Raw genomic sequence first — 25,887 nt, 5'->3', positions numbered from 1 at the left:
AAGAGAAAATTTACCTTAAAAACGTGGCGATGAGCGTTTAAGCTGGAAGAGCCAATCTCTTGAAGGTACCTTCTTGTCTACATTTTTCTTGGTGAATGGCCATCAATCTTTGAGCTTCTAATGGATCAGAAACTTCTTCTGGTTCTGGCCAAGATAAGTATTCGTTAGTGTAGTTGGCGACGTAGTCTGGTGGCAAAATGGCCAATCTCTTACCGTAACCGGTAACCTTCTTCCAGTCACGATGGACATTGAACAAAGATGAAGAGAAGTAAGCGTAACATCTTTGGTATTGTTTGTAAGATAGGTCGTTGTTCAATTGAGGCTTGAAGTCGACGTATTCCTTCCAAGCGGCAACTGGGTCGGATAGAACGTAGTCAGTAGCCTTCTTGATGGCGTTCAAGAACTTTCTGACCTTTTCTGGGTTCTTCTTCAAAAATTCGTCGTTACAGATGTAAAGGACGGTACAGAAACAACAGCAACCCAAACAAGCCAACTTGTCAATTCTTAACATCTTAGCATCGGAAGCTGGTCTGCCTTGCTTGGCCAAGTATTCTTCCAATTCGACTTGTTGCATACATTCGATACCAATACCAGCGTCGATCTTACCTTCGATGATGTACTTGGCGACGTTCATACCACATCTGACGGCAGTGTAGTCTTCCGGCTTCATACCGTAGTGCTTGGTCAATTCATCGATTTGAATCTTACCGAATTCACCGACGTAACCAATTCTCTTACCCTTTAGAGATTGGAAGTCCTCAGTGATACCGCTGCCCTTCAAGTACAAAACACCAGTGAAAGGTTCGTCCAACAAGGAAGCGACAGAGGTGACTGGGAAGCCACGGGCCTTAGCAGCCAAGGTGTGGATCATGGCCTTCAAACCCATGTCAACCTTACCAGAACCAATCAATTCAGTGACATCGGAAGGGTTGGTTGGCTCTAGGATGGCAAGGTCTAGACCTTGTTCCTTGAAGTAACCCTTGGTTTGAGCCAAGAAGATTGGAATGTGGTATGGGGTTGGTTGCCAGTTCAACAAAAATGTAATCTTATCGGTAGACATATCTGGGAAATGTTTACTATTGATGGGTGGTTTCTTTACATTTGAGAAGAGAGAAGAGAAGAAGAAAAAGAACAAGAACACTCTACACAAGAGCTATAATACGAGGTTTTTATATGTTTCGTTGTCTGTCATGATAAACAACTATGAGCTTCAAAGCCACTGTACATCATTTGAATAAATAATAATTATTGCTTACCGCTAGTTGAATACTTCGTACTTTTAATAATGCATAGCTCCGTTAAGGTCAAACTGAAATGGTCTCTCTATGCCGGAACCGATAAATATAATATCGTTGTCACCTCCAGGTGATTTGCCGTTGTATTCATTACGCGCCAATCTTATTCTCTTGAAAATTTAGTCAACCATCGCCTAATTGCATACCCAAGTTGTCCCCAAAGAGAATATATGCATAAATATAAATATATAAACCTATTTATAAATTTAAACGAACGTGCCTGTGGATTGAAGCCAGAAATAAGGTACAAAGAGCATTAAGGGTCTCGTGTTTGATCTTCGCTTACACAAGCCGGTTAATTATGAGGCTATGTTATGTTACGAGATATGTAACACCTACAATACGTTGTTCAGCCCTTCGAAATGAACAAAGAAATGCTCCATAAGCATCAATTGTTAAAGCTGCCTTCCCTCATTTTTTTCTTGTTCTTAGCAATCACTGAGGCAAAAAAAGAATGGTATTGATCGAAAATGTCGTATTGGTCTTTGTCAAGTGTAACAATAACAAGAAAGAACTATGTGGATGAGATCATCGCGTTATTTATGACGAAATCCTCATGATCCAAATGATATGAAAAGTTTATAATAGAGGTAAATTTGTATCATTTTCTTATCGTGTTTTTCGATAATCCACGTGTCATGTTATGAAGCACTACTCATGCGACCTCGCATAACTTGATATGATCGAGCTTTTCGGTTGATGTTCTCAAGTGTTTGTTAAATCCTTTATACAAAGTTCTCATATCAAAATATGCGTTCACTATTGGCTAACACTCTCATTACCGGAGAGAGGGCACGAAGCGCAGAACTACCATAGAAAGTGACTTGGATATAATATTGTTATTAGTATTATATATATATATACGGGTGCAATTATATTTGATGATGATTAACTTTAGAGTACTTTTTTCTCATTTCTTGCATTTGTAATCGGTGTTTGGTGACAAAAGGATTTGTGCTACAGTTGAAAAATTCATGAGCCCCCTTATGACATCTTGACATCGTCGAAGGCTGCCCTCAATGGATGGGTATCATAAATTATAGTTATTTTCTCAAACTTATTTGCATCAGAATTCAACTTAAAGACATCAACACACTCAAAATTTACAACCTTTTCATTTTTCATTCTCCACTTATAGTGGAAATGTAATGCAACAGTTTTTGCATCCGAGGAGAATACGTTCAATAACGTCGTGGTAGACTGGTTCGTATCATTAAAGAGTTCTCTATAGAAATCTTCTACCGACTTCATTCCATATAATGGAGAGGAAACAACGGCACCAGGTACGAACAGGGATAGAACATTTTCTAAATTTCCTTCGTTCAGAGCTTGCAGATAAGCACGGCATAAATCAGCTTGTGACATTTATACTTGATATTAAAATTGAGTGGAGGTCGCAAGTAAAAGGTACAGTTATATGGGCTTTCCCGTTCTTCTATCAAAAGAGTTCTTTGTATTTCGTATTCTCGAATAAGCAGGAAGAAGCTTTCTTAGTTTGAAAGGAGCCAAAGCTAGAACCAGAGATATCTCTGACCTTCTATCCCTGTTCCTTCTTCCAACAGAATCATTTGCAACGATGAGGGACCTGATTATCATTGGAGCGTGCTTATCCTTATCTAGAGTTGTTGAAACCATTCCAGAAGATACAAAAGGAATGATTAAATATTATAGTAGAATAGATGTATTATAACATGATACCTTGTGAAGTTGAGAACTACTATCTCTGCAAAAATATCAAGAAAAAAGAAAAGTAATCGTGCAATATCATTCAGGCGAACAACTAATCAATTCATAAAACAAATGCTTAAATTATTTAATATTATTAATGTATCAAGTTTTTGGTCTCCAGTATGAGATTTGTAAGCTGTGGTAGACGTTATTATTCTGTGTACTTTACAGTTTTCCTACGTAAATTTTCACCAACCTAGAACAATCTCTTATACAAGGGTTTCTCGTCATGTTGTAGTTTCTCATTATCGTAATCCGCATTTCTTCTAGAAGCTGGTACCCAGGATGTAGATTTCCAAGGTAAAACTCCATCTATCCACATTTCGTCAACCTCTTCTAAAGAAAGACCTTTCGTTTCTGGAACAAAGAAGAAAACGTAAAAATATGAAAACGCTAAGCAGCCCATGAAAACGTAACCATAGTAGAAATCAATTGCTGAAGTAATGAAAGGCGTAAAAAACCCAATCAGGAAACCCCATAACAAGTTGGCCGCTGTTGCAACCGACATACACTTGGATCTAACTCTTAATGGAAATGTTTCTGAAATAATCACATAACATACCGGACCCCATGTGCAGGAGAAGCAGAAAATGTAGAAACAGGTGAAGACAATCATACAGTTACCAGCACCTTTGGACGATGGCTGATTTTTACCATTAGGGTATAGTTTTGTAACACCAACAGAAGCATAAATAACCATACATGCTGTCATGGTAGCTGCTCCAAGCAAAAGACATTTACGACGACCTAACTTATCAACAGAATAAAGTGAAAAGAAACATGAAGCAAAATTCACAATACCCAAGACAATAGAAGTCTCGAAAGAGTCGGTCATACCAACAGATTTGAAGATAGTAGTACCGTAGTAGAAGAAATAGTTATCACCAGTAAGTTGTTGCAAAGAGTTAATCATGACTGTCATTGATAAACGTTGGAACACTTTGGTCTTTGTCGAAAATAATTCCTTCCAAGAAGCCGTTCCCATTGCTTCTTCGGCCTCAACACCAGCTTCAAGAAGATCGATCTCAGCAATCACAGCAGGATCGTCAACGCTAAGCTTATTCGACTTGGCAAAGGAAGCTCTAGCTTCTTCAGTTTTCTTAACTTGTACCAGAAACCTAGGTGATTCCGGAACAAACATCATACCTCCAATCATGATAATGGCCCATGCAAAACATAAACCAAGGGGAACACGCCATTGAACAGAATTGGAGTAACTTTTGGTACCATAATTAGTACAATAACCCAAGAAAATGGCAAAGGTGACCATCAATTGCCAACAGGCAAGCAAAGTACCTCTGATTTGCTTTGGCGCAGTTTCTGAAATAAGCATTGGAGCAAGAACACTGATAGAACCAGCACCAATACCAGCAATGATCCTTCCAATAAAATATTGGTACCATTTATCCACAGAGGCAATCTGGATAACAATACCAACCATATAAACGACAATAACTATAATTAACCCCGTGCAACGACCATAAATATCACCTAATTTAGACAGGAAAAGACAGCCAATAGCGCTTCCCACATTGAAGATGGAAACAATCAACCCAGTTCTCACATTAGACAAGTAGTAAGTGCCTTTCGAATGACTATAATTACCAAATCTTCTTAGGAAATCAGTCTGGTTGACAAACCCAGAAATCGTACCAGTATCCCAACCAGACATAAACCCACCAAACGCCATACACAAACACATAATAGAGACAGTAACATAGGCAGAAGCAGGCTTCTCTGGGAGGACAATCTCCTCTGCCTCTTCTCCATTAGTATCAGAAAATGCCTTGTTTTCCTCCACAGTGTGTTTGGATAGACGGGAGGAATTTTCCGCCGATGATTGATTAGTGTCGAATACCTCTTCGGCAATATGCTCTCTTGGTAAGCTAGTCATTTTTGTTTGATTTTTTCTAAGCTGAGTACGAACGAACAAGATTAATAATCTAGATTAACGATGAAAACAAAAGCAGTGGCTTAAATATATCTTTTCAAGAGTCTTTCCATCCCAGCTGTTGATAACAATATCCCCCATTCAAAAGGTAACCGCCATAATACTCCACATTATTTTACAGAAAATATTATACGGCGCTGCATGCAAGGTATAGAGGAAAGTTTCTGGAACTCACTAACAAGGCCAACATGGAATTAATTTCGGGAAAATCCCAGCCGCTTTTCAGGTCGGGTAATGGACGGAGTCACTAATTTCTCCAGCTTTTATATTCAGTAGTTCCATAAACAACCGCAGATGAATGCTGTAGGCCACTTTCTCTGGGGTTTCTCCTTTTCTCCGCAAGATTTTTGACTTGTCACTCCGTGGAGGTGATACAATAGCTGTTATGTGAATGAACAAACGCCTAGCCGGAAAAAAAAATGGGGAAACAAGCTTCGCGTCATTTGTACCTCGCGGAGAATCTTCGGAGAAACTTGGAAAAACTGAATTATTTACAACTTTGTGCACGATAATTGTCATGGCGCTAAAAACTAATTCTCCGAGAAAAACAAACCTATTCTTAACGAACAGTAGAATTCCATCACTTTAGGAGAAGCGTTTCTCAGGCAGGCTTATGGACTTTTAGAGAATTATATATTAAGACACCCATTCACGTCTTTTCATCTTCAAGGATTTGTTTTTTCTCGAAAAAGCTCTACAGAACACCTAATATAAACAAGGAAACATGACAATCATCCATAATCCAAAGTGGTGGAAAGAAGCCACCGTCTACCAAATTTACCCCGCTAGTTTCAAAGACTCTGACAATGATGGTTGGGGTGACCTGGCCGGGATTACCTCCAAGCTTGACTACATTAAAGAGTTAGGCGTTGACGCTATATGGGTGTGCCCATTCTATGAGTCTCCTCAAGAAGATATGGGATATGATATTGCAAACTATGAGAAGGTTTGGCCTCGTTACGGTACGAACGAGGATTGTTTCCAACTGATCGAAGAATCTCATAAAAGAGGTATCAAGGTGATTGTTGACTTGGTCGTTAACCATTGTTCTGAAGAGCATGAGTGGTTCAAAGAAAGTAGATCTTCCAAAACAAATCCAAAGCGTGACTGGTTCTTCTGGAGACCTCCTAAAGGTTACGATGAAAAAGGTAATCCAATTCCCCCAAACAACTGGAGATCTTTCTTTGGTGGATCAGCTTGGAGATATGACGAGAAAACAGGCGAGTTCTTCATGCATGTTTTTGCTCCTGGTCAACCTGACTTCAACTGGGAAAATGAAGAGTGCCGTAAGGCTATTTATGAATCATCAGTAGGATATTGGTTACGTCACAATGTTGATGGGTTCAGAATTGATGTGGGTAGCATGTACTCTAAAGTCGAAGGCTTGCCAGATGCTCCTATTACTGATCCAACCGTTCCTTACCAGGATGGGACAGCTTTCTTCATTAATGGACCACGTATTCACGAGTACCATAAGGAAATGCGTCAATATATGATTTCTCAAGTCCCAGAAGGCAAAGAAATTATGACTGTTGGTGAAGTTGGTATCGGGAATGAAAATGACTTCAAGGACTACACTAGTGCTAAGGAGGGAGAACTTAACATGATGTTTAACTTCAAACACACATCAGTTGGTGAAAGCCCAGAATTTAAGTATGAGCTTATTCCCTTTACCTTGAAAGACTTTAAGCTAGCTCTTGCAGAGAGTTTTCTATTTATTGAAAACACTGATTGCTGGTCCACCATCTACCTAGAAAACCACGATCAACCTCGTAGTGTTTCGCGTTTTGGTTGTGATTCTCCTGAGTGGCGTGAGATTTCCTCGAAAATGTTGGCCACACTAATCATCTCATTGACTGGTACTGTATTTATTTACCAAGGTCAGGAACTGGGTATGCCTAACTTCAAGAATAGAAAGATTGAACAAATTAAATGTGTTGAAGGTACTGGTACTTATGCTGCTATCAAACGTGACTACGGTGAGGACTCAGAAAAAATGAGAAAGTTCTTTGAAGCTTTAGCTTTGATTTCCAGGGACCATGGAAGAACACCTTTCCCATGGACTGGTGAAGAACCTTGTGCAGGTTTCTCGAAGAACGCCAAACCTTGGTTAGATATAAATGAATCGTTTAGGGACGGCATTAACGCAGAAGCTGAGTTGAAAGACAAAGACTCTGTTTTCTTTTTCTGGAAAAAGGCCTTGCAGGTTAGAAAAGAGTACAAAGACATTCTTGTGTACGGACATAACTTTCAATTCTTTGATTTAGATAACGACAAGTTGTTCATGTTCACCAAAGATGCGGATAGTAAGAAAATGTTTGCCGTTTTCAATTTCAGTAGTGACAAGACAGACTTCCCAGTGCCTGATGAAAAGGCCTCTTACACTATGTTTTTCGGTAACTATGCAGACACAGATGGTAACTCGCGTACCTTACAGCCATGGGAAGGAAGACTTTACTCCATGAAATAACGAGCGCCTTGAAATATTTTTGCTGATCTCTGCAAAAAAAGTTCATATTTATGATTAGTATGTTTATATATGTCTTTTTATTACTCTTTTTGTAATCTTTCTCGATTGAGAAAGAAATGAATACTTTTCTTTTACCATTATTCAGTAAGTTATAGGCTATCCAGAAGCCAATGAATATTTCCCAAGCAAACATCATCAGGTACATACAATACATTAAAAGTTCTGATATCAGCTAAGATTAAAGTTGATCCGAAGATTCGGCACAGCAAATACCTTAGAGTGACGTTAGAGTAGGCATGAACTTTGTAGAAGGGCTATTGAGGTATTAGATAGCGTCTTACGCGTAATAGATGGACAACTAGTACAGGACAGATCGAATTTTATTATTATTATTGTTGTTGTATCCCATGCGAACAGGTTGGGTCATGTTAGAAGTAAAAAAGAGTTGAACGATACGCAATAGATGCTTAATAGGCAAGATAAATGATACGGAGATAATGTATTAGTTATATCTTGTGTATTATAGAAGCTGTATCATATATGTTGAGGTGCGTATTACTCTTTTAGAAAATTGTGTAACTTTCAGTCAAAACTATTTATTTCTTGCGTTTTAAACTTATCTGCTAATTTGGAATAAACAGACTCGAAACTGCCAGTTTTTTTTGACCTCTAAGCTGATATTCATGCTCGATATTCAAATGCTACGTCGTAAACAAGCCTTGACAGTAGCACTCCAGATACATATCACAATGTTTGTGAGGCTGCTTCAATAAACTTCATCTTACTTCTATTATAACAAAATTTGGAATGCTAAATACTTTTCCTTTAAATCGCGCGTATTTTTACAAGATGTATCTGATCAAGTAATTATGCTAATCACTAGTGTCTCATGGTAAACTACGGATGGATGTCAGCCACTTTTAGTGCTATATGCAAAGGAGATATCTGCACTGCTCTCCCAAAAATAAAACAGAACTTCTTGTTTCTGAGAAGAGTAAAGTAATAATACAGTTATAGTAGCATGAAAATTAAATATATACTCGAACAGATAGAAGCCATAAACCTACTCGATTACTGCCGAATTCTTATGCTGCTTGGTAGAAATGATCGGCAAAGCCATGTAAAACAGGTATACAATACTGCCACGTGAATTGGCTGTATTCTTATTCCAGGAAGACTGTGATTATGTAAGAGGAAGACTTTACAGAAAACTTAATGAAGTAAAAGATTGTTAATTAATAAATAAGAAAAAAAGGGCTACAATTCGCTACAATATAAAGGTCCTAGAATACAGAAACCAATAGACTATTCTTGTAGAAAGATCAGGTAGAGAATTGAACCAATGGAAGAAAACTATCTAAGACCGTGGAGAACAGGTAGTTCTTTTGAGGAGAAAACTAGAGTATCTTGATCAAATTACAAGTTTTGTAGATTTGCTCTGACAAAAGCATCACATTGCTACCTGTGTTCTCAAGCATAGTTCATGCATCGATATCGTCCCAAATTAAATCCCAAAACTCCGGCAAAACATGTGAATTAACAAAACTCTCAAGGGTTCCACAATCTGTCATTTTATAAAGTTCATTTTCAGAAGACGCAGCATCCCTAGGAGCAACTGTAGATTCATTAGTACCCTGAAACGTCTTGGAATCATGATCGACAAGGTCCGTTAAATCTTTATCAACTTCCTCTAGGATTCCCTTTACATACCCTGTTTTGTTGAGACGTGCTAATAAAAATCTGAAACAAGATGAATTCATATCGAACAGAACCTTCGCAGTTTCCGCTGAATTTAAACCAGACTTTTTCAACTCTTCAAGCAATCTTTCTTCTGAAATGCTATGTGACCTCATATAAGTCTGAAGACAGATACGTGTCAATATGGAGAGTGCGATGACACCACTTTCAAATTTCTTCTGGTGAACCCGAGATATGGAGTCAACGGAAAGAAAAACATCTTTAACCAAGTCATTATAAGCCTTTGTTATAGCACATAACAGAGAAAGATGATAAATTGAGTTTAGAAAAGGATTTTGGATAAAGGACGTTATTATATTTAGTGTAGTTGCTGTAGTAATCCACACAGATTTGAAAAATACTAATCCATCATTCTTTTTGAGAATATGTAATAGCAGATCAGTGGATGCATGAAAAGATTTATTTTTTGTCTGCTTTATCTTTTCTGAAATTTCATTGCTCTGACTACCAGGCATAAGACTTTGAATTCGTATAAGCAAACTTTCAATTCCTTGAAAACAGCACATCTCTACATATTTCGCATGGACATAGAGCTCAAAAGCCTTATAGAGATCCAAATGTAGCGACAGAAACGGATATAATTTCTTTTCCAAGTCATAGAAAATCATAAGTATCTTTTCAAGTTTAGTCATTAGCTCCTTTAGTATTTCTTTGAAATTCATCAAAGTGGGGTGTGCATGAACTCTATAGTCCGTAAAGCTCTTGTTATATAACAATTCCGAGAACACCTTCTTGATAACTCTTCCCAACAAAATGTATCCAAAAAACACGAAACTATCAATACTGCTTGACTCAAGTTTGACTGAGTTAACCAATGAGAGACAATCCATGGAATCATCGACTCCGAGTTCGACCACTTGCTTCGGAAAGAGACATGAACTGTATTCATCCGAGATGGAAGGTGGTTTGCCAGTAACAAGAGCGTACCAACCATCCCACCAATAGCTGTTCCACCATAACCGTCTGTAGTTCTCTGCAGTGCATTCATCATGACCAATGTAGTACTCCCAACGATTCAGTCCCAAATCCAAGCTTCTTCTACACATGGGACTTATAAGTTTCCCCACAGTAAAGGGATCCTGCGACCAATACGTATGCCTCACCAGATATATCAAGTCTTGCAAGTTCGCTAGATTATACATTTCCGAGAATACAGATCTTTCGAACTGCTCGAAGCATAAACAAACAATCACATCGTACTGTTCCAAAAACGCTTTCAACGACGATGCGTTCATTTCCTTAAAGTTTACTGTCTTGTTAAACTGTTTAAAGACCGAAACGGCATGCGCAAATCCGTCAGTCCCTCTGCAGAAGTCGACTTTTTCCCAACTCGATACGGTTTGGCTCAATTCAGGCGAGATCTTGGACATGACATGTGCAAGGACTTGCTCGTGGCCACTACCTATCTTATTCAGCCTTGCGTAATACTCGAAAGGTGAGCCCGAGGTCATCTTGATCTCTCCTTCTTGTTTAACGACGCTCTCCAGGTACTTTAATAGTATGTAAACAGTTTCTCTTGTTGCCTTATCATCCGAGTATGCAAGCAATCTCTTGATAACCCACCCTAATCCTATGGTGGTGAAGAACAATGTCGGAGAATAGAGACCATGGTAAGTGTCAACGGGGGGCCTGTTCTTAGCCTTGTAAGATTTCGAATTCAAAAACCTGTTCAACACGCCGCATCGACTGTCCAGAACCTGAGTTTCCAGAGACTCCGTCCCTCTATAAGATCTGACCTCTTCGGCGTCTAGATTGAAATATAGATGTGGCTGTAAACTTTCGAGTGAAGACGAAACCTCGTTCAATACCCTCTGCAAATGGATGGGATATTCGGAAGGTTGCTGTTGCTTCAGCTTTGCGATATGATTTCTGATATTACACAGTTCGACGCCGACATTATCTTTAAACTTCAAGAGCGAAGAGCTGGTCTCCTTGGAATGGTACTTGTAAGTGCACTTTGATTGAGAGCCGACGCAGTTGAAACAAGGTTTTAAAGTATCACATTTTATCTTTCGCTTTTTACATCTCTCACAAGCACGACTCACACGAGAACTTCTGCGTTGCTTTTTAATTCCAGACATGGCTGCAACGACAATAAGATGAATATGAAGAAGGAAAAGAAAGAAGCGGGAACTTTAGCTCAGCTTCAATATGAAGTAAAGTCTCGTGGACCCTATTCACTTGCAGGGTAGAAGAAGACCGCAGATGTGCGTGCGACCAAAAAGTTTGGGAAGAGGAGAAACGTTAGTGTAGCGTAAAAATAGCCTTTGCTGATAACGTAGAGGCTTGTGATTGCGAGGCTGTGAATGTCTGCAACGAAGCAGCGACTATTGTTTGCCAGGATATTTTTGATTCTTGATGCGGAAAAAGCGAGGATTCCGCGAGTCACGTGACATTTACAGTGCATGAAAAGCACTTTTCCGCGGATGAGAACGTGGCTGCGCCATCTGCCATCAGAACTGCCTAGCGGAAAACGTTGCGGGAACCCGCTAGATCATGTGACTTATTGTATGGCCTAACCGCGTTTTCGGACGGCATTCTAATCCGTCACTTTAGAGATGTTGAATCCTCTTGATATATATATATATATATGCATGCAAGTAATGCTTCTTTCTACCTGCTCGAGATTTAGATTTAAAAAGAAGCCATAAAAGCTACAGCTCATTACGAACAATCCTTCTACACAAATTACTCATGGCTTTTTCTAGAGATTGGTCATTTTACAACTATACGCCTAGTTTAGGTGCGGCTATAGTGTTTATTATTTTATTCATACTTGCCACAGCAACATTCTCCTACCAGGTATGGTACACTTCCAAAGTGGCTGCCCAATTGTCCAAAAACCCGTTTGTGCCCGAAGAGGAACTGAATGAACCTACTAAAAAGAGAGAGAGCAAAATGTACAGTATCAAGTCGGCCTCTAACGCTCATATTCCATTTTTCATTGGATGCGCTCTGGAAATCGTGGGCTTCATCTGCAGAGCTAAGAGCGCGACTGATATTAACAAACTGACACCGTTCATTATACAAAACATGTTTGTGCTGGTGGCGCCTACATTTTTTGCAGCGACGATCTATATGATTTTTGGAAGAGTTTTATTTCTGTTGGATTGCCAGTCGCTCATGCCTATATCGCCTCGTTATGGTACAACATTTTTTGTCACCGGTGATGTTATCAGCTTTTTGCTGCAAGGAACAGGTGGTGGGTTGATGGCTTCTTCTGGCGGAAGGAATATAGGTTCCTATATTGTGATTATTGGTCTATTCGTTCAAGTCGTCTTCTTTGGGTTTTTCATTCTTATGGAGATCAGATTTACGATGTGCATTCAGAAGACATGTCCCTACTTTTGGAAGCTATCCAGAAAATGGTGGTTTTTGAATTTGAGTTTGCTAGTAAGCAGCATACTCATTTTGATACGTTCCATTGTCCGTATTGTTGAATCTATCCAGGGTTACAAAGGCTACATCATGAGTCATGAGTGGTTCCTGTATATTTTTGATGCGCTACCAATGTTTTTCGTGATTGTTTCGTTCTGCATTGCCTCATATTTTGGAAACATTTTTGACGTTACGATAGAGTGTCGCGAACTCAAGGAGACGCCGCAGGAAATTGATGCGGAATATTCCGGCAAGGAAGACATTGTGTAAACAGGGGTGAGCAATCCACTACTACCACCATAGAATGAATTTGTGAATTTCATGTTCTACGAAGATTTCCCTTAAGCAGCATTTACATCTTAAATTTTTCTTTATCAATATAAGCATGTGGTGGTTGTGTGTTTGCTACTTTTATTTCTTTTCTTCTTCCTCTCTTCCCGACGCATAAGGCAGGAGAGGGAGGGGGAGGCAAGTCATTAACTGGCATCTGTAGATCAATCAGCGCCGGCGCAAGTGTGTATTATTGGACTCTATATTAACCATGCTATGTATTGAATGTCGATTATATAGCTTCACTTTGTTTGATCAAAATTTAGAATTCTTACTCATAAAAGTGCGAGAAGTCCGACCACGATGGAGTCGTGTACATGTCCGTACTTGAATCTAAAAAAAAAAATCCAATGGTTTTCCAATATACTTAATGAATGTGGCACACCATTCTATTTTTTTCTTTCGTTTAATACGTTCCTGCATACCTGCACGCCGCACAATCGTCATTGGTGCAGGCCAAATGACAGTAATAAACGTACGCGACGAGTAATCATTGTTAGTGTCAGCCCCACAGTTTGCGCGCATTTGGCGAATATAGTCGCGAAATTTTTAACTTTTTCTCTTGTCAAGTGCGGATAAACCACGGAAAAACCACGGAAAAAAGGATTATCTTCTATGCTTTGAATTTCTTGCCGCTTTTGCTGCTGTCTTCATCCACTATGCATTTCTTTAAGGTACAAGTATCGCTTTGCTATGAAAGACGGTTTTCCTCGGGTTATGCATATAGGGGAAGCACACATGATGGGACTACAAGGAGAAACACGATTTTGACCAAGAAAGGTTCTAAATGCTGAGAGGAGTTCGGGTTTCTGGATGTGGTAGCGGCTCTTGAATATGCCCCGCGATGTTCTTGTTAAATACTGTTTCAAATCAATTGATAACTGTTAATGGATTTTTATAGGTCATAATGCATACAAATTATTTAAAAAAGAACGAATATAGATATTCTATAAGGTAAAAGAACGCTTAAAAGCATAGATTATTCGATTTTCTTTTGTTTTTTTCGAGAGGGGTTCTCCCTAGAACGTGTTAGCTTCAGCTGACTCCCGCTGCTTTACGCTTGAGGATTGATCAATAACGTCGACTTGCAGATCATTTTGAAGCTCACCCTTACGGAAAGGATCAACTACAGTAGATGCGAATTTTCTGGCAGGAACACCTTGATTGAAAAGTTCATTAATTTCACTAAAGGTTCTGCCAGTTGTCTCGGGCAAATCAATGATGACCCAAGCCAGAGTGAGTGCGGTGAAACCACCCCAGTATAGACCAGTTTTGGCACCCCAGTTCCAGTCGCTCACGTTCAGCATATATGGAGTTAGAATAGCGTTGAAGACGGCCATTAGATTGTAACAAATACGCGCCAGCACAATAGTCTTGGTCCTTAACTCTGCGGATGGGATCTCTGCAACGATACAATAAACGACAGCTCCGATACCAGCGTTGTAGAAGAACGATAAAGCCAGCAGTAGACCACCGGCACCATTACTGGCATTGCTTCCGGATGCAAATCCCATTCCACCAATGATAAATAGACAAACCATTTGGAATGCAAGACCATACGTCAGGATAGTCCATCTACCAACACGACCAGATATCACCCAGGAACAAAGAGTACCTGCCAAACCAAGACAGTACTGGATAAGCGAGAAAGTAAACGCCTGGTCAGTGGCCATGCCTGCCCTTTCAAAGAAATATGTCGAGTAGCCAAGCAAAACAGCACCACTACTGTTTTGAGCAACCCAAGTCAAACACGCAAGTCTTGTTCTTCTTCCATCAACGCCCTTGAAACAGTGAAAGAAAGACCCTGATTTAGATGCCAGAAGTCTTTCCTTCTCAATGGTCATCTCAATTTGCTTCAAAGTAATATCCACTTGAATCTCCCTCTCAGCAGCAGTGCCGCTCAGAATCCTATTCAAGGACTTTTTGGCCTCCGCGATCTTATTCTTTCTCACCAGCCACCAAGGCGACTCAGGAGCGAAGAAGATACCAATAATCAAAGGTGCAGGCCAGATCCATTGTAAGGCAAATGGCAACTTGTAGCCCAACTCGGAGTCTCCCAAATTCTCCTGGGAGTTTTTCATGATACCAGAAGCGAAGATTTGACCAAACAACCAACAGATGTTGGAGTAACTGGTCATGTAGTATCTCAACGCTAGGGGGCAAACCTCCGAAGCGTAGGTAACAGCCAGACTCTGGAAGCAACCCCATGGCATAGCAGACAGAATTTGCCCTACAGCGATCATGGCCAAACTTTTGCAGTAGTAAAGGATAAAAATATAAGCAGTCAACAAGCCGAGCGCCGTAATCATTGTGTAACGATTACCCATGAACTCGACCATGTAAGTGGTCATCTGTAAACCAATCATTTCACCACAAAGGACACACATGTTCAAACCAATTTGCCACTGCGAGGTAATCTCGTAGGAGCCTTCCGCATTCATAGTACCGAACTTCCTCTGGAAAACCGGCAATGCATAAAGTGCACTCAAAAGCGCAGTATCATAACCCTCCATAACCAGCGTCGTGGACACCAAAATAGACCACAGGGCTGCCTTTGGATATTTTCGCAAAGCTTGCCTCAAAGTCATGCTTTTCTCCTCATTGTTAGCTTCGTTCGCATCATCCGTAGCGTCTGCCACTCTGATTGCGTTTACGCTGTCCTCGTCAGAATCGCCTAGCTGTGCTGCATTGGTGGTGAACTCCAAGTGACCCAACTCAAATGCGCCGTCTTTCTTCCCTTCTTCAAAATCGTCGGTGTCTAAACTCTTTGCTTGCATGACTGTAGCGCTTGAAGAGTCCGGGAGGTTTGTGATCTCATTCTCTGGGGCATTTCTTTTCCTGCCTACCAGCGAGATGATATTCTTCATATTGTAGTATTTTTCGTAATTGTTGTATGATGGTTATCTATGCACTCTTGCAGAGGAAGAAGCGGTGAAAAAGAAGTAGAGTACCTCGATAAGTGTTGATTTCCAACTGCTTTTATACATAGACCACGCTCCTGTAGATGAGTATTGGAAAGTTGTAACCTTTTGAAGTGAAGAGGATATGTCTCCTAATGTCCCAGCATCGAAGCCCAAAAATGTCCGCAAATCGGCGCGACGTGGTTAGATATGGCTGTTGCACTCTGCCCCTTAAAGGCCCTCTTCACGAAGAAGACCATGCGTGGAAAGCAGATTTTTTTTCATAGCAAGAAGGAGGGAAGAACAAAAGAGGCTTTGAGCGCAATAGGGACAATGCAAAATCGAAGAATCAGAATAACAGCGTTTGCGACCGTTTGCGTGCGTTTGTGGGGAAAGCGGGGCAATGGAGATACTGAGACAATGGGCACCGATCCATGGGGGAATACTCAAACCACAGCACCCGGAACTATTTTCGGTAAAAAGGTCTTCTTGCCGCTAAAGCGACTAACACAGGTTGATTTACCAGGTTCTTTGGCTGTCATCCAGTAAGCAGTTGTTTGCGGTACCTGAATACAGGCCTTCCTACGCGACCTTCTGTGGAGCTGGCCGTACCGCCGCACCATTTAAGCTTGAGAAAAGGAAAAAATACGGGGAAATAAGCTTTTCTTTTTTCTTCCGCATGGAGCATTTCTCGGGAAAATACAAGAAAAGAGTGGAGGTGCTGCATGCATATAGTGCAACTTCGTGTCCCTGTTCTCAGAGCTTTGATGACAATAAAAATCTTGACCCAAGTCTGCTGGTGTGTAGTGTTCCTTTTCTAAGCGACTGATGACAGACTGTGCCATCGTAGCATAACTTGAAATCGGTAGTCCGTCGGCCTAGAACGCTTGACATGGTGTAGGAAGACGCCATTGCCTAGTAAGTTCATCCCGCCAAGTTCAAAGACACCAGCAACAGCGTCTGGGGTAGTTCAGTCGGGATCATGTCTAAGCTTTGCTATATCAGGGGCCTGGGCAGTTGAAGCGGTGCGGGTGGCCCATTTTATGAGTCCTTACAAGAGCATATCGGCCGCGATATAGTGAGCTATGTGAAGGTTGGGCCTCGTTATGGTGCGAATGAGGACTGTTTCTGTATGCTTGAGATGACTGGCGTCATTGTTGAATCGGCTGTTAACGACAGAGCTTGAGTGGTCTAAGAAGAGTGGGTTTTTGAATCCAAGGTGCGACTCGTTTCTTTTGGAGACTGAAAAGAGCTGATTAAACCCTCCGAACAAACAGCAGATCGTTTTTCTGTGGTTCATCTTCGAGGTATGATGAAAAGAGGAACCCAATTTCTCCAGACAACCGGACGTCATTTTCAAGTAGTGTAGCTGCGAGAAATGACGCCAAAAGAGCGGGTTTTGCTTGCACGTGTTTACCTTTGGTCAGCCTGATTTCAAGTGGAGAATACTGTGAATCTATTTATGACTACATCGCGATGATGATGTGTTCTGAAGTTGGAGGCTTATCATATGCCCCTATTACCGATCTAACCATTCCCTGCCACTATTGAGAGGGCACATTTTTCATGAATGGGCCATGCACTCATTAGTGTCGTAGACAAATGCGCCAACATTTGCTTCCAAAATTCTACAGGGCGAAGAAATCATGATTGGGTGCGACTGCGTTGGTGCGACTGTGTTGGTGCGACTGTGTTGGTGCGACTGTGTTGGTGCGACTGTGTTGGTGCGACTGTGTTGGTGATAATATCAGTGTCAAAAAAGAAGGTCTCACATAAGGAATAACTTCAAGCACACCTCAGTAACCGGAAGACCTGAGTTCAGGCATGAATAGAATCTATCATATTTTGAAAGGCATTGGCTTTGTGAAAAGAACTAACTCGGGATCTGTGAAAATACAACCAATCTCGCAGCGATCTCGTTCTCTCAAAAGAGCGTGAAGTGTCTTCCATAATACTGGTTACTCTTGTTACTTTTCTTATGGCACTGCCCTTGTGAAAGGCCAGTGTCAATGGCCGGTGGTCTTTCTTTCTAAACCGTGTGTCTCAATCGAATAAAGTGGGTGTACTGAACCAGTGCTTCCGCAGTCATCGAACTAGGCTACCGCAGGGTCTCAGAGAATATTTGAGAGTATTTTGAGAAATTGGCCTTGGAGTTCATACACTGCTGGAAATGGAGGTTGTGGAGGCATATGTAGGTTTCTTGTAGAATCCCAGGCCTTAGAACGATGTGTATCGAAGTGAAATCAATGCGAAAGTCGTCATCTTCCTCTTTAAAAGGGCTTGCGAGTTGGAAAGAAGCAAAAGGCTATTACTGTGGAGACGCAAAACTTTACGTGACGAAAAGCTTGCTCTTCCATGCTCTTACCTCTTCTTTTTTTCTCCCGGAATGATCAGTGTTCTTCTATCGTGTTGCAGTTGTTTTTTATGTTGCCCAAGAGAATCTACATCTTCGCCCAATAAAAGCCCTAGTCGACCATATACACATACGGACAGACAGCTTGTGACTTTGAATTCCGCAATATGCCCTCTTTCAGAAACGTTGCTTCGATACGTTGTCAAGCAGCCGAAGAGAAGAGATACTACCACACATTTTGCGTTGTGGCCTCTTTATTTATGTTTAGCTCGATATATAGATACATAAAGGACATTACCAGATTTTCTCTTACCATACCTCATACTATATGTTGGAACATCAATGCACAACGCCTTTATACAATCGTAGTGGCACTCGAACAAAGGTCAAAAGTAGGTGACAAAAGATCTGCGGTGTACAAACCCGATCCTTGGCTTCGTGCATGCACTGGGAGCATGACACAGAGTTTACGTATTCACGCCCCGTCTGAGACGTCAAGGCCAGATCGAGGGCTATAATTCGTGGTAAAGACACGGACGTATGTACTTAGAATATTGAGATGAACCCAGGTGTTGATGAGCCTTTGAATCTTCTGTCCACAGGGTTTTTGCCCGTACAAGAAAGCATTGTCTTTTTGACATAGCGCATTTCTGCACGGCCCAACCCAAGTCCATTCATTCAGCTCAAGCATCTGAAAGGACTCTGCGAAAAAAAGATTTCGAGATCTTGAGTCAGCAAAAGAAGAGATAAGCGTCAGGTGCCTCTGATCTCAAGCATGGCTTCAATGAAACGGGCGTGTGACTGTTGTCGCATCCGTCGAGTGAAATGTGATCGTAAAGAGCCCTGTTCTCATTGCATCGAGCACATTTTGAAATGCACTTATATTACGCCAATCAGAAAGAGAGGCCCTAGGTCCATTAGCGAGAGAAGCCTGAAGAGAATAGCAGAAATACAGTTGAATACGAGGGATAGCAATAGCATGGCCCCCACAGTGACACCTAAGAAGGTACCCAAGAAGCTGCTTGATCAATGTATGAGACTATACAACGACAATCTGTACGGGATCTGGCCTTTGCTCTGCTACGACGACCTCCGAAAACTTTTGGACGAGAACTATGACGACTGCTACACGTACTGGTTTTTGGTATCTCTTTCGGCAGCGACTCTTGGCGATTTGCAAACAGAAATGGAATCTGAAGAGGGGGCCACCTATAGTGGGAGAGTATTATCCAGCCTGTGTATCTCATCGCGCCAGGAGTTTGACGACTTTGATAGTAGCAATGTACTCAGCATCATGACGTACTACTGTTTGCTGCGCTGTTTTGCTCAGATGTCTAATACAGGAACTTCGTACCGACTTTGTTGTGAAGCTATCAGTCTTATCACGGTAGCCGAGTTGCATCGTGAGGAAACGTTCAAGTCTCTTTCTTTCAACGAGCAGCAGCTCAGAAGAAAGCTGTTTTATTTGCTGCTCATGACGGAGAGATACTATGCCGTATACTTTCATTGTACAACACGTTTGGATGTCACAATATCGCCGCCAGAGCGGGAGGCCACCGTTGACCCTCGACTTTCTCTGGACAGTTTTCTAGAGATGGTCCGAGTATTTACTGTACCAGGAAAATATTTCTTTAATGCGTTAGCCTCTGACTCGATTGGCGTTTCTTATACGGAGGATTCTCTTAAAAGGATATGGAAAGAACTCCATACAACACCACTTGAAATAGAGCCATGGTCCTACGGGTACGTAGACATTTCATTTTCGCGACACTGGATTAGAGCACTAGCTTGGAAATTTGTGTACCAAGTCAGGGATAGGCGAACCAGCTTTATTTCAGATACGACCATTGCCCAGGTACCGGCTGAAATCGCTAGGGACATGCTTGAGGACACGTTCTTGATGCCAAGCAACCTTTATGAGGCGCACGGTCCTGCAATACCAACGAAAGCGCTTGAAATAGCGGATGCGTTAGTGGAAGTTATAAGTCAATACGGCCAAGACACGAAATCAGACGCATGGAACTGTTTGTGTGATATATCTAAGTTTGTTTTCTCTCTCAAGCACTGTGATAGTAAAATGATGGAAAGATTTGTTGTCAGATGCCAAAATACCCTCGTTACATGCCCCATCTCCAGACCCTTGGAATTGAACAACGATAACAAGGGTGACTTCCAAGATGACTTGTCGAGCGAATTCAGCTTTCGTCCATGACAGATATTCCTACGACTTACGGACTTTTTGGCTCCCCCAGCGCCTTTCCCGCAAGATAGAGGGGTACTATTAGATTCAGGACTTCTTCTTAATGAAAGGAGTGTGTGTGACTATGCATTGACGAGGTCTACTTTACAAATTTAAAAAAGTAATCGCTGACATATATATATATATATATACGCGGATGTTTAGGGCTTCTAAGCACACGCACTGCGATTTTTGAAGTGTATAGTATGGCCTTGTCCTTTTCAAATTTATGAAACCTATTCAAGATTACCGTTTTACATTATAATCTCGTCATCCAGCGCTCGGGGATCCTAGCTGGTGAGATGCTGATGGACAGACGTTGAAAACAAGAACTCGTAGAAAGACAATAAAGGATTTCGGTAGAGTCACTGCCTTTGATCTTGACACAAACTCTCACTATATACTGACAATCAATATAAAAATCATTGGTACATAGATTCATACAGAGCCTTATTCATTAATTGACTAACTTAGATCATGTAAAGCCTTTCCCAAGGGAGCGGTGAGACTCCATTCTGAAAAGGTGACGTTTAGTCCGCCACGTTCAGGTGTGCAGGCCATTGGACCAACGAAATAATGGTCTGAAACTGGGAATGGAGCCAAACGTACTAATGGCCATGTCTTTTTGTCCGAAGAAACTTGGAGCCTCAAGACCCCCTTTTCAACGGTGACACGAAGCCAAAAGTCTTTGGGGTCTTTGTCGTAGATAGCTGTTGACCAATCGGACTTTTGGTTTGTTAGAACGCTGCTTAGCATTGCTTTTCCATCAGAAATTTCAATACCGGCCTTAATCCAACGACTTTCGTCAACACGCACCATTATACCGGCCTGATCATACAGACTCTGGTAGCTTCCTTGAATACGGACTTGTGCAGTAAAGGCACTTCCTGTCTTTACTCCCAAGAAGTGACCACTGTCACGAGTGAACCCATAAAAGGTTTCACGCCAGAAGTCTGTTTTCTCGTCTGTTTCGAGGCTAACTTTTCCTGCCTCCTCAGTAACTTTTTTTGGTTTATTGAGCCATGTACCACTTGACAACGCAGTGCTTTCAGATCCGGACATTTTGCTTGATAGTATTTTTTGTTTGGTAGTATTTCTTGTTTGGTTGAGAGACCATATGCGAGACAGAACTTTCCGATACTGTCAGGTCAGTTTAAATACCTGGGAAGGCGGTGCCTATGGAATGGTATGATCATTCATTTCTGGCTCCGTGGAATACGCTGCTCGTTTGATTAAGGGTCCCCCTTGCTGTAGCGATGCGCAGGTACGCTGTTCTGCAGCGTATGGTGTTTTCTGGAAATCCAAGGAAGTACAAGAACACTTTACTGGTTACATAAGGCTGTTAGGGCCACGACTACTAAAAGGGCGTAGCATATGGCTCGATTGCGAGATCGAGCAATTATTCGGAGGAATAGGTTTCACGTTACTGTTTCAATGCGGAGAAAAGATCGGGTGAATCCGAACGTTGCCTAGCGTCTCGTCTATTTCTCCATTGTCTACGTTAGTAGCAACCTTTACCGTAAATAGAACACACACGAGTCCATGACTAACGTACACGAAGGTTTCTTGAACTGGGGGCTTGGAACTGGAACCGCAGAGGGGTGAGCATTGAGCAGTGAGCATTGAGCATTGAGCATTGAGCATTGAGCGTTGAGCTTTGAGCGTTGAACATTGAGCGTTGAGCTTTGAACGATGCACTCTGCACTCTGCACTCTAAATCAGAAGAATCACAGAAAATTAGCTATTCCTCAACATATTGACTATTAAAAGTAAATAAACTAGCTCTTATTTATGATTTTATAAGATCACCGTGTGATTACAAAGGACAATGGCGACGCGGATAACGTTCTTCAACAGCAAAAGCACTATTTTTTGTAGTTCTTGGTCAAACTGTCCTTTTCAGTCACCTTTCTTATAACTTTGCAGGGATTGCCTGCAGCAACCACACCTTCTGGTATATCACGAATCACAACGCTACCAGCGGCAATCACGGTGTTTTTTCCTATGGTCACGCCAGGAATCACAGTGACCCCACCGCCGATCCATACATTGTCACCAATGGTCACGGGCATGGCATATTCTAGACCTTGAAGACGTCTTTCCACATCGATTGGGTGGCCTGCCGTGTAGATTCCAACGTTGGGGGCAAGAAAGACGTTGTCACCAATGTGCACCTTTGCCCCGTCGAGGATAATAAGGTTGTGATTGGCGTAGAAATTCTCTCCGATATGGATGTTACTACCATAATCACAGTAAAAGGGAGGTTCAATGATGAAGTTGTCAGTGCAGCTTCCCAACAATTCCTTGATGATTTGGTTTCTTTTATCTTCCTCAGCAGGGCTGGTGTTATTATATTCGTGCAACTTAATTTTAGTCTCTTTTCTAACTCTCAAAAGATCTGGGTCATAGTTCGCATCGTAAAGCTCGCCAGGTTCTATGTTTTCCAATACACCCATTTTGTAAAAGTAAATATCGCAATATCGTGGCGGATGTTTTTTTTTAGATGACTATCGATGCTGCTAGGGCAATAGTGAGTTGGCCTTTTATACTGAAGAGATCTGCCTATGAAGTAGCACTAACCATGCACGAGGCTTTTCTGTCGCACATTATATCGGTCAAATTCGGAGAGCCAAAACCAGAATATTCCCATTGAAAGTATACGTTCGGAGTAACAGTGCAGCATTGCAAGTATTGACACTATGTTCGTACAGTCCGCATTATGTTTCCTTCGAAGCGTTTCATTATACTTTCACAGTTAAGGTTTTTTTTTTCTTTGATTTTCCCCGCGTCCGGAAGTCAGCTCGGGTTTTTACTCGGATATTGTGTCGTGGTCCGACACTGAAAAATGAGGTTGCAAAACGGCTCTTGATGCAAGAATTAAAAGCGCTTCTATTTCATGAAACACATAGCACGCGATGATTTCTGCCTATAACATCGTATAGGGATGCTGTGATGCTGTGAAATGGAAGGTTTGGAGTTTGACGAAAGACAGTTAATATGCTGTTATATGTGAAATGAAAAACGGTGATAAAGGGCGGAGACAGGAGAATAGATGGCAGCCGTAGTGCCTATCTAATTACATAAATGAAAATGCTGCCAATAGTGGAGAGTGGGAGGTGAAGAGATGTGATCATGCTATTCTTGTATTGCGTTATTCCAGTTCAATGAAGTGTGGTGGGGCGAGGGCGAGGGCGAGGGCGAGGGCGAGGAGATGGTAGTGTTATATTACGTTAAGTACGTTAACTCAGAGCCACGGCACGAGTAATATCTTGATAAATAACTGGACAATAATAAGCTAGATTGCAATTCCTTACGTCAAAAAACAGGGCAAAAACGCAACAAGATATTTTTTAATTATTAACTGGCTCACTTGATATGTATAATGGAGTATCTTGAAATTATGAATACGTGGGTTTGCGGGGTTTGCAGGGTTTGCGGTAACCTTTGATTTACATTTAAGATGCAAACAGCGAAGCAACTGCTTCTACGGCAGCTGTCATATGGCCCGAAACCTATAAGTTAGCACAGATTGTCTGTTGTAAAGGCATATAAAAGACACACTCGTTGTTTGTATTTAACCTAATGATTCACACCAAATGCAGAACATTGATGATAGGATTTTGGTTATGACTTATCTTCAAATGTACTAAGTTTTGGTCAATTAACAAATCTTTATGCTATTAACGCAGTAATTCTAATATTAGAAATTGCCTACTCCAATTTATACGAATAAAGGTATAGTTGTAACCACATATTCCAACATATTACAGTATGAAACTACCACATAACGATCATACGAATATCATGGTGCATGCGAGATGGTTGTTCTGTCGACACCATTTGAAAGATTAGGATGATATGAGTATGGACTATTGCTACACTATAATAAATTGAACGAAGGGTATTAGGATGAGAAGGTGAATTCTCAAGTTTTAATGTAGCGTCGGTATATGTGTTGAATATTAGAACGATGTAGCACCACGGAAGTGTTCAAAGTAAATCCGTTGTTTAATCTACCATAATGGTGGGAACAGTGTTAATATAGGATGTGTTAACTCAGTAGGATTCATGATTGAGATATTTTTATATTTTGGTGATTATTGAGGTGATTTTTTATGATTATAAGAAATATATGTATATAATGAGTAGACAGAATGTGGAAGAATAGGTAATATTAGATGCAAGTAAGTGCATTTATATGATATCTGAGTCTGTAGAATATATTATAAGTACTAAAATAAGAATAAAGGTGGGTTTTATGGGTAAATGGCATAGGGTGTAAAGCGCTGAGGTAAGCGCCGTGTATGGTGATGTATAGTGGTAACCATGGCAACTGAGTAAGAGGTGAGGATGAGGATGAGGAGCAGTGCGGCAGTGTGGCAGAAGGGAGTTGGGTAAGATGAGTAGGATGGGAGTAGTGTATTCTTAGCATCCGTAGGCGTATGGGGAGCTATCATGGAAAAGAAGAAGGCATGGCAGGTGTTGATATTGTGGTGAGGTAGCTAGGTGTGGTTAGAGGTGGGATGGGGAGTAGTGCTAGGATATGATGTTAGGTGTGATTGTTTACATTTGATTGTTTACGTTTCGATGTTTACATATGATTGTTTACGTTTGGATGTTTACATATTATGTTAGGTATGTTGTAGAGGTAGATGGTAGATGGTAGGATAAGTGGAAGTGGTGGTTGAGTGGTGGATATGGAGTAGTGATGAGATGTGAAGGATGGCAGATGGAGAGCGTAGGCAGTGGAGGAGCAGGTAGGGTAAGTTAGGGCAGTGGGGTTGGAGTTGGAGAGGTAGGGTTAGACAGCGAGGTAGGGCTGATAGTAGGGTTAGAGATAGGGTAAGTAAGTGTGTACTTCTCATGATAGTGATGGTGATGGTGATGGTGATGGTGATGGTGATGGTGGTAGTGATGGTGATGGTAGTGATGGTGATGGTAGTAGTGATGGTGGTAGTGATGGTGGTAGTGATGGGTGATGGTGATGATGATGGTGGTAGGGTTAGTGATGGTATTGATAGTGATGGTGGTAGTGATGGTGATGATGGTGATGGTGATGATGGTGATGGTGATGATGGTGATGATAGTGATGGTATTGATAGTGATGGTGATGGTGATAGTGATAGTGATGGTGATGGTGATGGTGATAGTGATGGTGGTAGTGATGATGGTAGTGATGGTGGTGATGTGTGGGTGTGATGGTGATGGTGATGGTGATGGTGATGGTGATAGTGATGATGGTGATGGGTGTGGGTGTGGGTGTGGGTGTGGGTGTGGGTGTGGGTGTGGGTGTGGTGTGTGGGTGTGGGTGTGGGTGTGGTGTGTGTGGTGTGTGGTGTGGGTGTGTGGGTGTGGTGTGGGTGTGGGTGTGGGTGTGGGTGTGGGGTGTGGGTGTGGGTGTGGGTGTGGTGTGTGGGTGTGGGTGTGGGTGTGGGTGTGGGTGTGGGTGTGGGTGTGGGTGTGGGTGTGGGTGTGGGTGTGGGTG

At 41.5% G+C, this 25,887-nt stretch overlaps 10 protein-coding genes across 10 annotated transcripts; 3 read left to right on the top strand and 7 right to left on the bottom strand.

The window, feature by feature from the left end:
• Positions 1 to 37: 37 nt before the first annotated feature.
• Positions 38 to 1,060, bottom strand: SMKI10G0100 (NMT1/THI5 family protein; the record flags this gene model as incomplete). Its single annotated transcript, XM_056223316.1, has 1 exon — positions 38 to 1,060. The coding sequence occupies one exon, from the start codon at positions 1,058 to 1,060 to the stop codon at positions 38 to 40; it is 1,023 nt and encodes a 340-aa protein (XP_056077347.1).
• A 1,219-nt stretch (positions 1,061 to 2,279) lies between these two features.
• Positions 2,280 to 2,660, bottom strand: SMKI10G0090 (nuclear transport factor 2 family protein; the record flags this gene model as incomplete). The annotated part of the gene is made up of 1 exon (XM_056223315.1): positions 2,280 to 2,660. The coding sequence occupies one exon, from the start codon at positions 2,658 to 2,660 to the stop codon at positions 2,280 to 2,282; it is 381 nt and encodes a 126-aa protein (XP_056077346.1).
• A 559-nt stretch (positions 2,661 to 3,219) lies between these two features.
• HXT8 (hexose transporter HXT8) lies at positions 3,220 to 4,917 on the bottom strand (the record flags this gene model as incomplete). Its single annotated transcript, XM_056223314.1, has 1 exon — positions 3,220 to 4,917. The coding sequence occupies one exon, from the start codon at positions 4,915 to 4,917 to the stop codon at positions 3,220 to 3,222; it is 1,698 nt and encodes a 565-aa protein (XP_056077345.1).
• A 781-nt stretch (positions 4,918 to 5,698) lies between these two features.
• IMA5 (oligo-1,6-glucosidase IMA5) lies at positions 5,699 to 7,444 on the top strand (the record flags this gene model as incomplete). Its single annotated transcript, XM_056223313.1, has 1 exon — positions 5,699 to 7,444. One exon carries the CDS (start codon positions 5,699 to 5,701, stop codon positions 7,442 to 7,444), a length of 1,746 nt encoding a protein of 581 aa, XP_056077344.1.
• Positions 7,445 to 8,925: 1,481 nt separating this feature from the next.
• On the bottom strand, positions 8,926 to 11,283 carry SMKI10G0060 (Zn(II)2Cys6 transcription factor; the record flags this gene model as incomplete). The annotated part of the gene is made up of 1 exon (XM_056223312.1): positions 8,926 to 11,283. One exon carries the CDS (start codon positions 11,281 to 11,283, stop codon positions 8,926 to 8,928), a length of 2,358 nt encoding a protein of 785 aa, XP_056077343.1.
• A 613-nt stretch (positions 11,284 to 11,896) lies between these two features.
• SMKI10G0050 (RTA1 domain-containing protein) lies at positions 11,897 to 12,850 on the top strand (the record flags this gene model as incomplete). Its single annotated transcript, XM_056223311.1, has 1 exon — positions 11,897 to 12,850. The coding sequence occupies one exon, from the start codon at positions 11,897 to 11,899 to the stop codon at positions 12,848 to 12,850; it is 954 nt and encodes a 317-aa protein (XP_056077342.1).
• A 1,079-nt stretch (positions 12,851 to 13,929) lies between these two features.
• SMKI10G0040 (sugar porter family MFS transporter) lies at positions 13,930 to 15,777 on the bottom strand (the record flags this gene model as incomplete). The annotated part of the gene is made up of 1 exon (XM_056223310.1): positions 13,930 to 15,777. One exon carries the CDS (start codon positions 15,775 to 15,777, stop codon positions 13,930 to 13,932), a length of 1,848 nt encoding a protein of 615 aa, XP_056077341.1.
• Positions 15,778 to 19,142: 3,365 nt separating this feature from the next.
• SMKI10G0030 (fungal specific transcription factor domain-containing protein) lies at positions 19,143 to 20,375 on the top strand (the record flags this gene model as incomplete). Its single annotated transcript, XM_056223309.1, has 1 exon — positions 19,143 to 20,375. One exon carries the CDS (start codon positions 19,143 to 19,145, stop codon positions 20,373 to 20,375), a length of 1,233 nt encoding a protein of 410 aa, XP_056077340.1.
• A 492-nt stretch (positions 20,376 to 20,867) lies between these two features.
• REE1 (Ree1p) lies at positions 20,868 to 21,464 on the bottom strand (the record flags this gene model as incomplete). Its single annotated transcript, XM_056223307.1, has 1 exon — positions 20,868 to 21,464. The coding sequence occupies one exon, from the start codon at positions 21,462 to 21,464 to the stop codon at positions 20,868 to 20,870; it is 597 nt and encodes a 198-aa protein (XP_056077339.1).
• An 803-nt stretch (positions 21,465 to 22,267) lies between these two features.
• Positions 22,268 to 22,858, bottom strand: SMKI10G0010 (acetyltransferase; the record flags this gene model as incomplete). Its single annotated transcript, XM_056223306.1, has 1 exon — positions 22,268 to 22,858. One exon carries the CDS (start codon positions 22,856 to 22,858, stop codon positions 22,268 to 22,270), a length of 591 nt encoding a protein of 196 aa, XP_056077338.1.
• Positions 22,859 to 25,887: the final 3,029 nt, after the last annotated feature.

Source organism: Saccharomyces mikatae (genome assembly GCF_947241705.1).
Source record: "Saccharomyces mikatae IFO 1815 strain IFO1815 genome assembly, chromosome: 10".
In the NCBI taxonomy this organism is placed as follows: domain Eukaryota; kingdom Fungi; phylum Ascomycota; class Saccharomycetes; order Saccharomycetales; family Saccharomycetaceae; genus Saccharomyces; species Saccharomyces mikatae.
The sequence above is the reverse complement of the archived record's forward strand: the minus strand, read 5'-3'. Positions and strand labels throughout refer to the sequence as shown.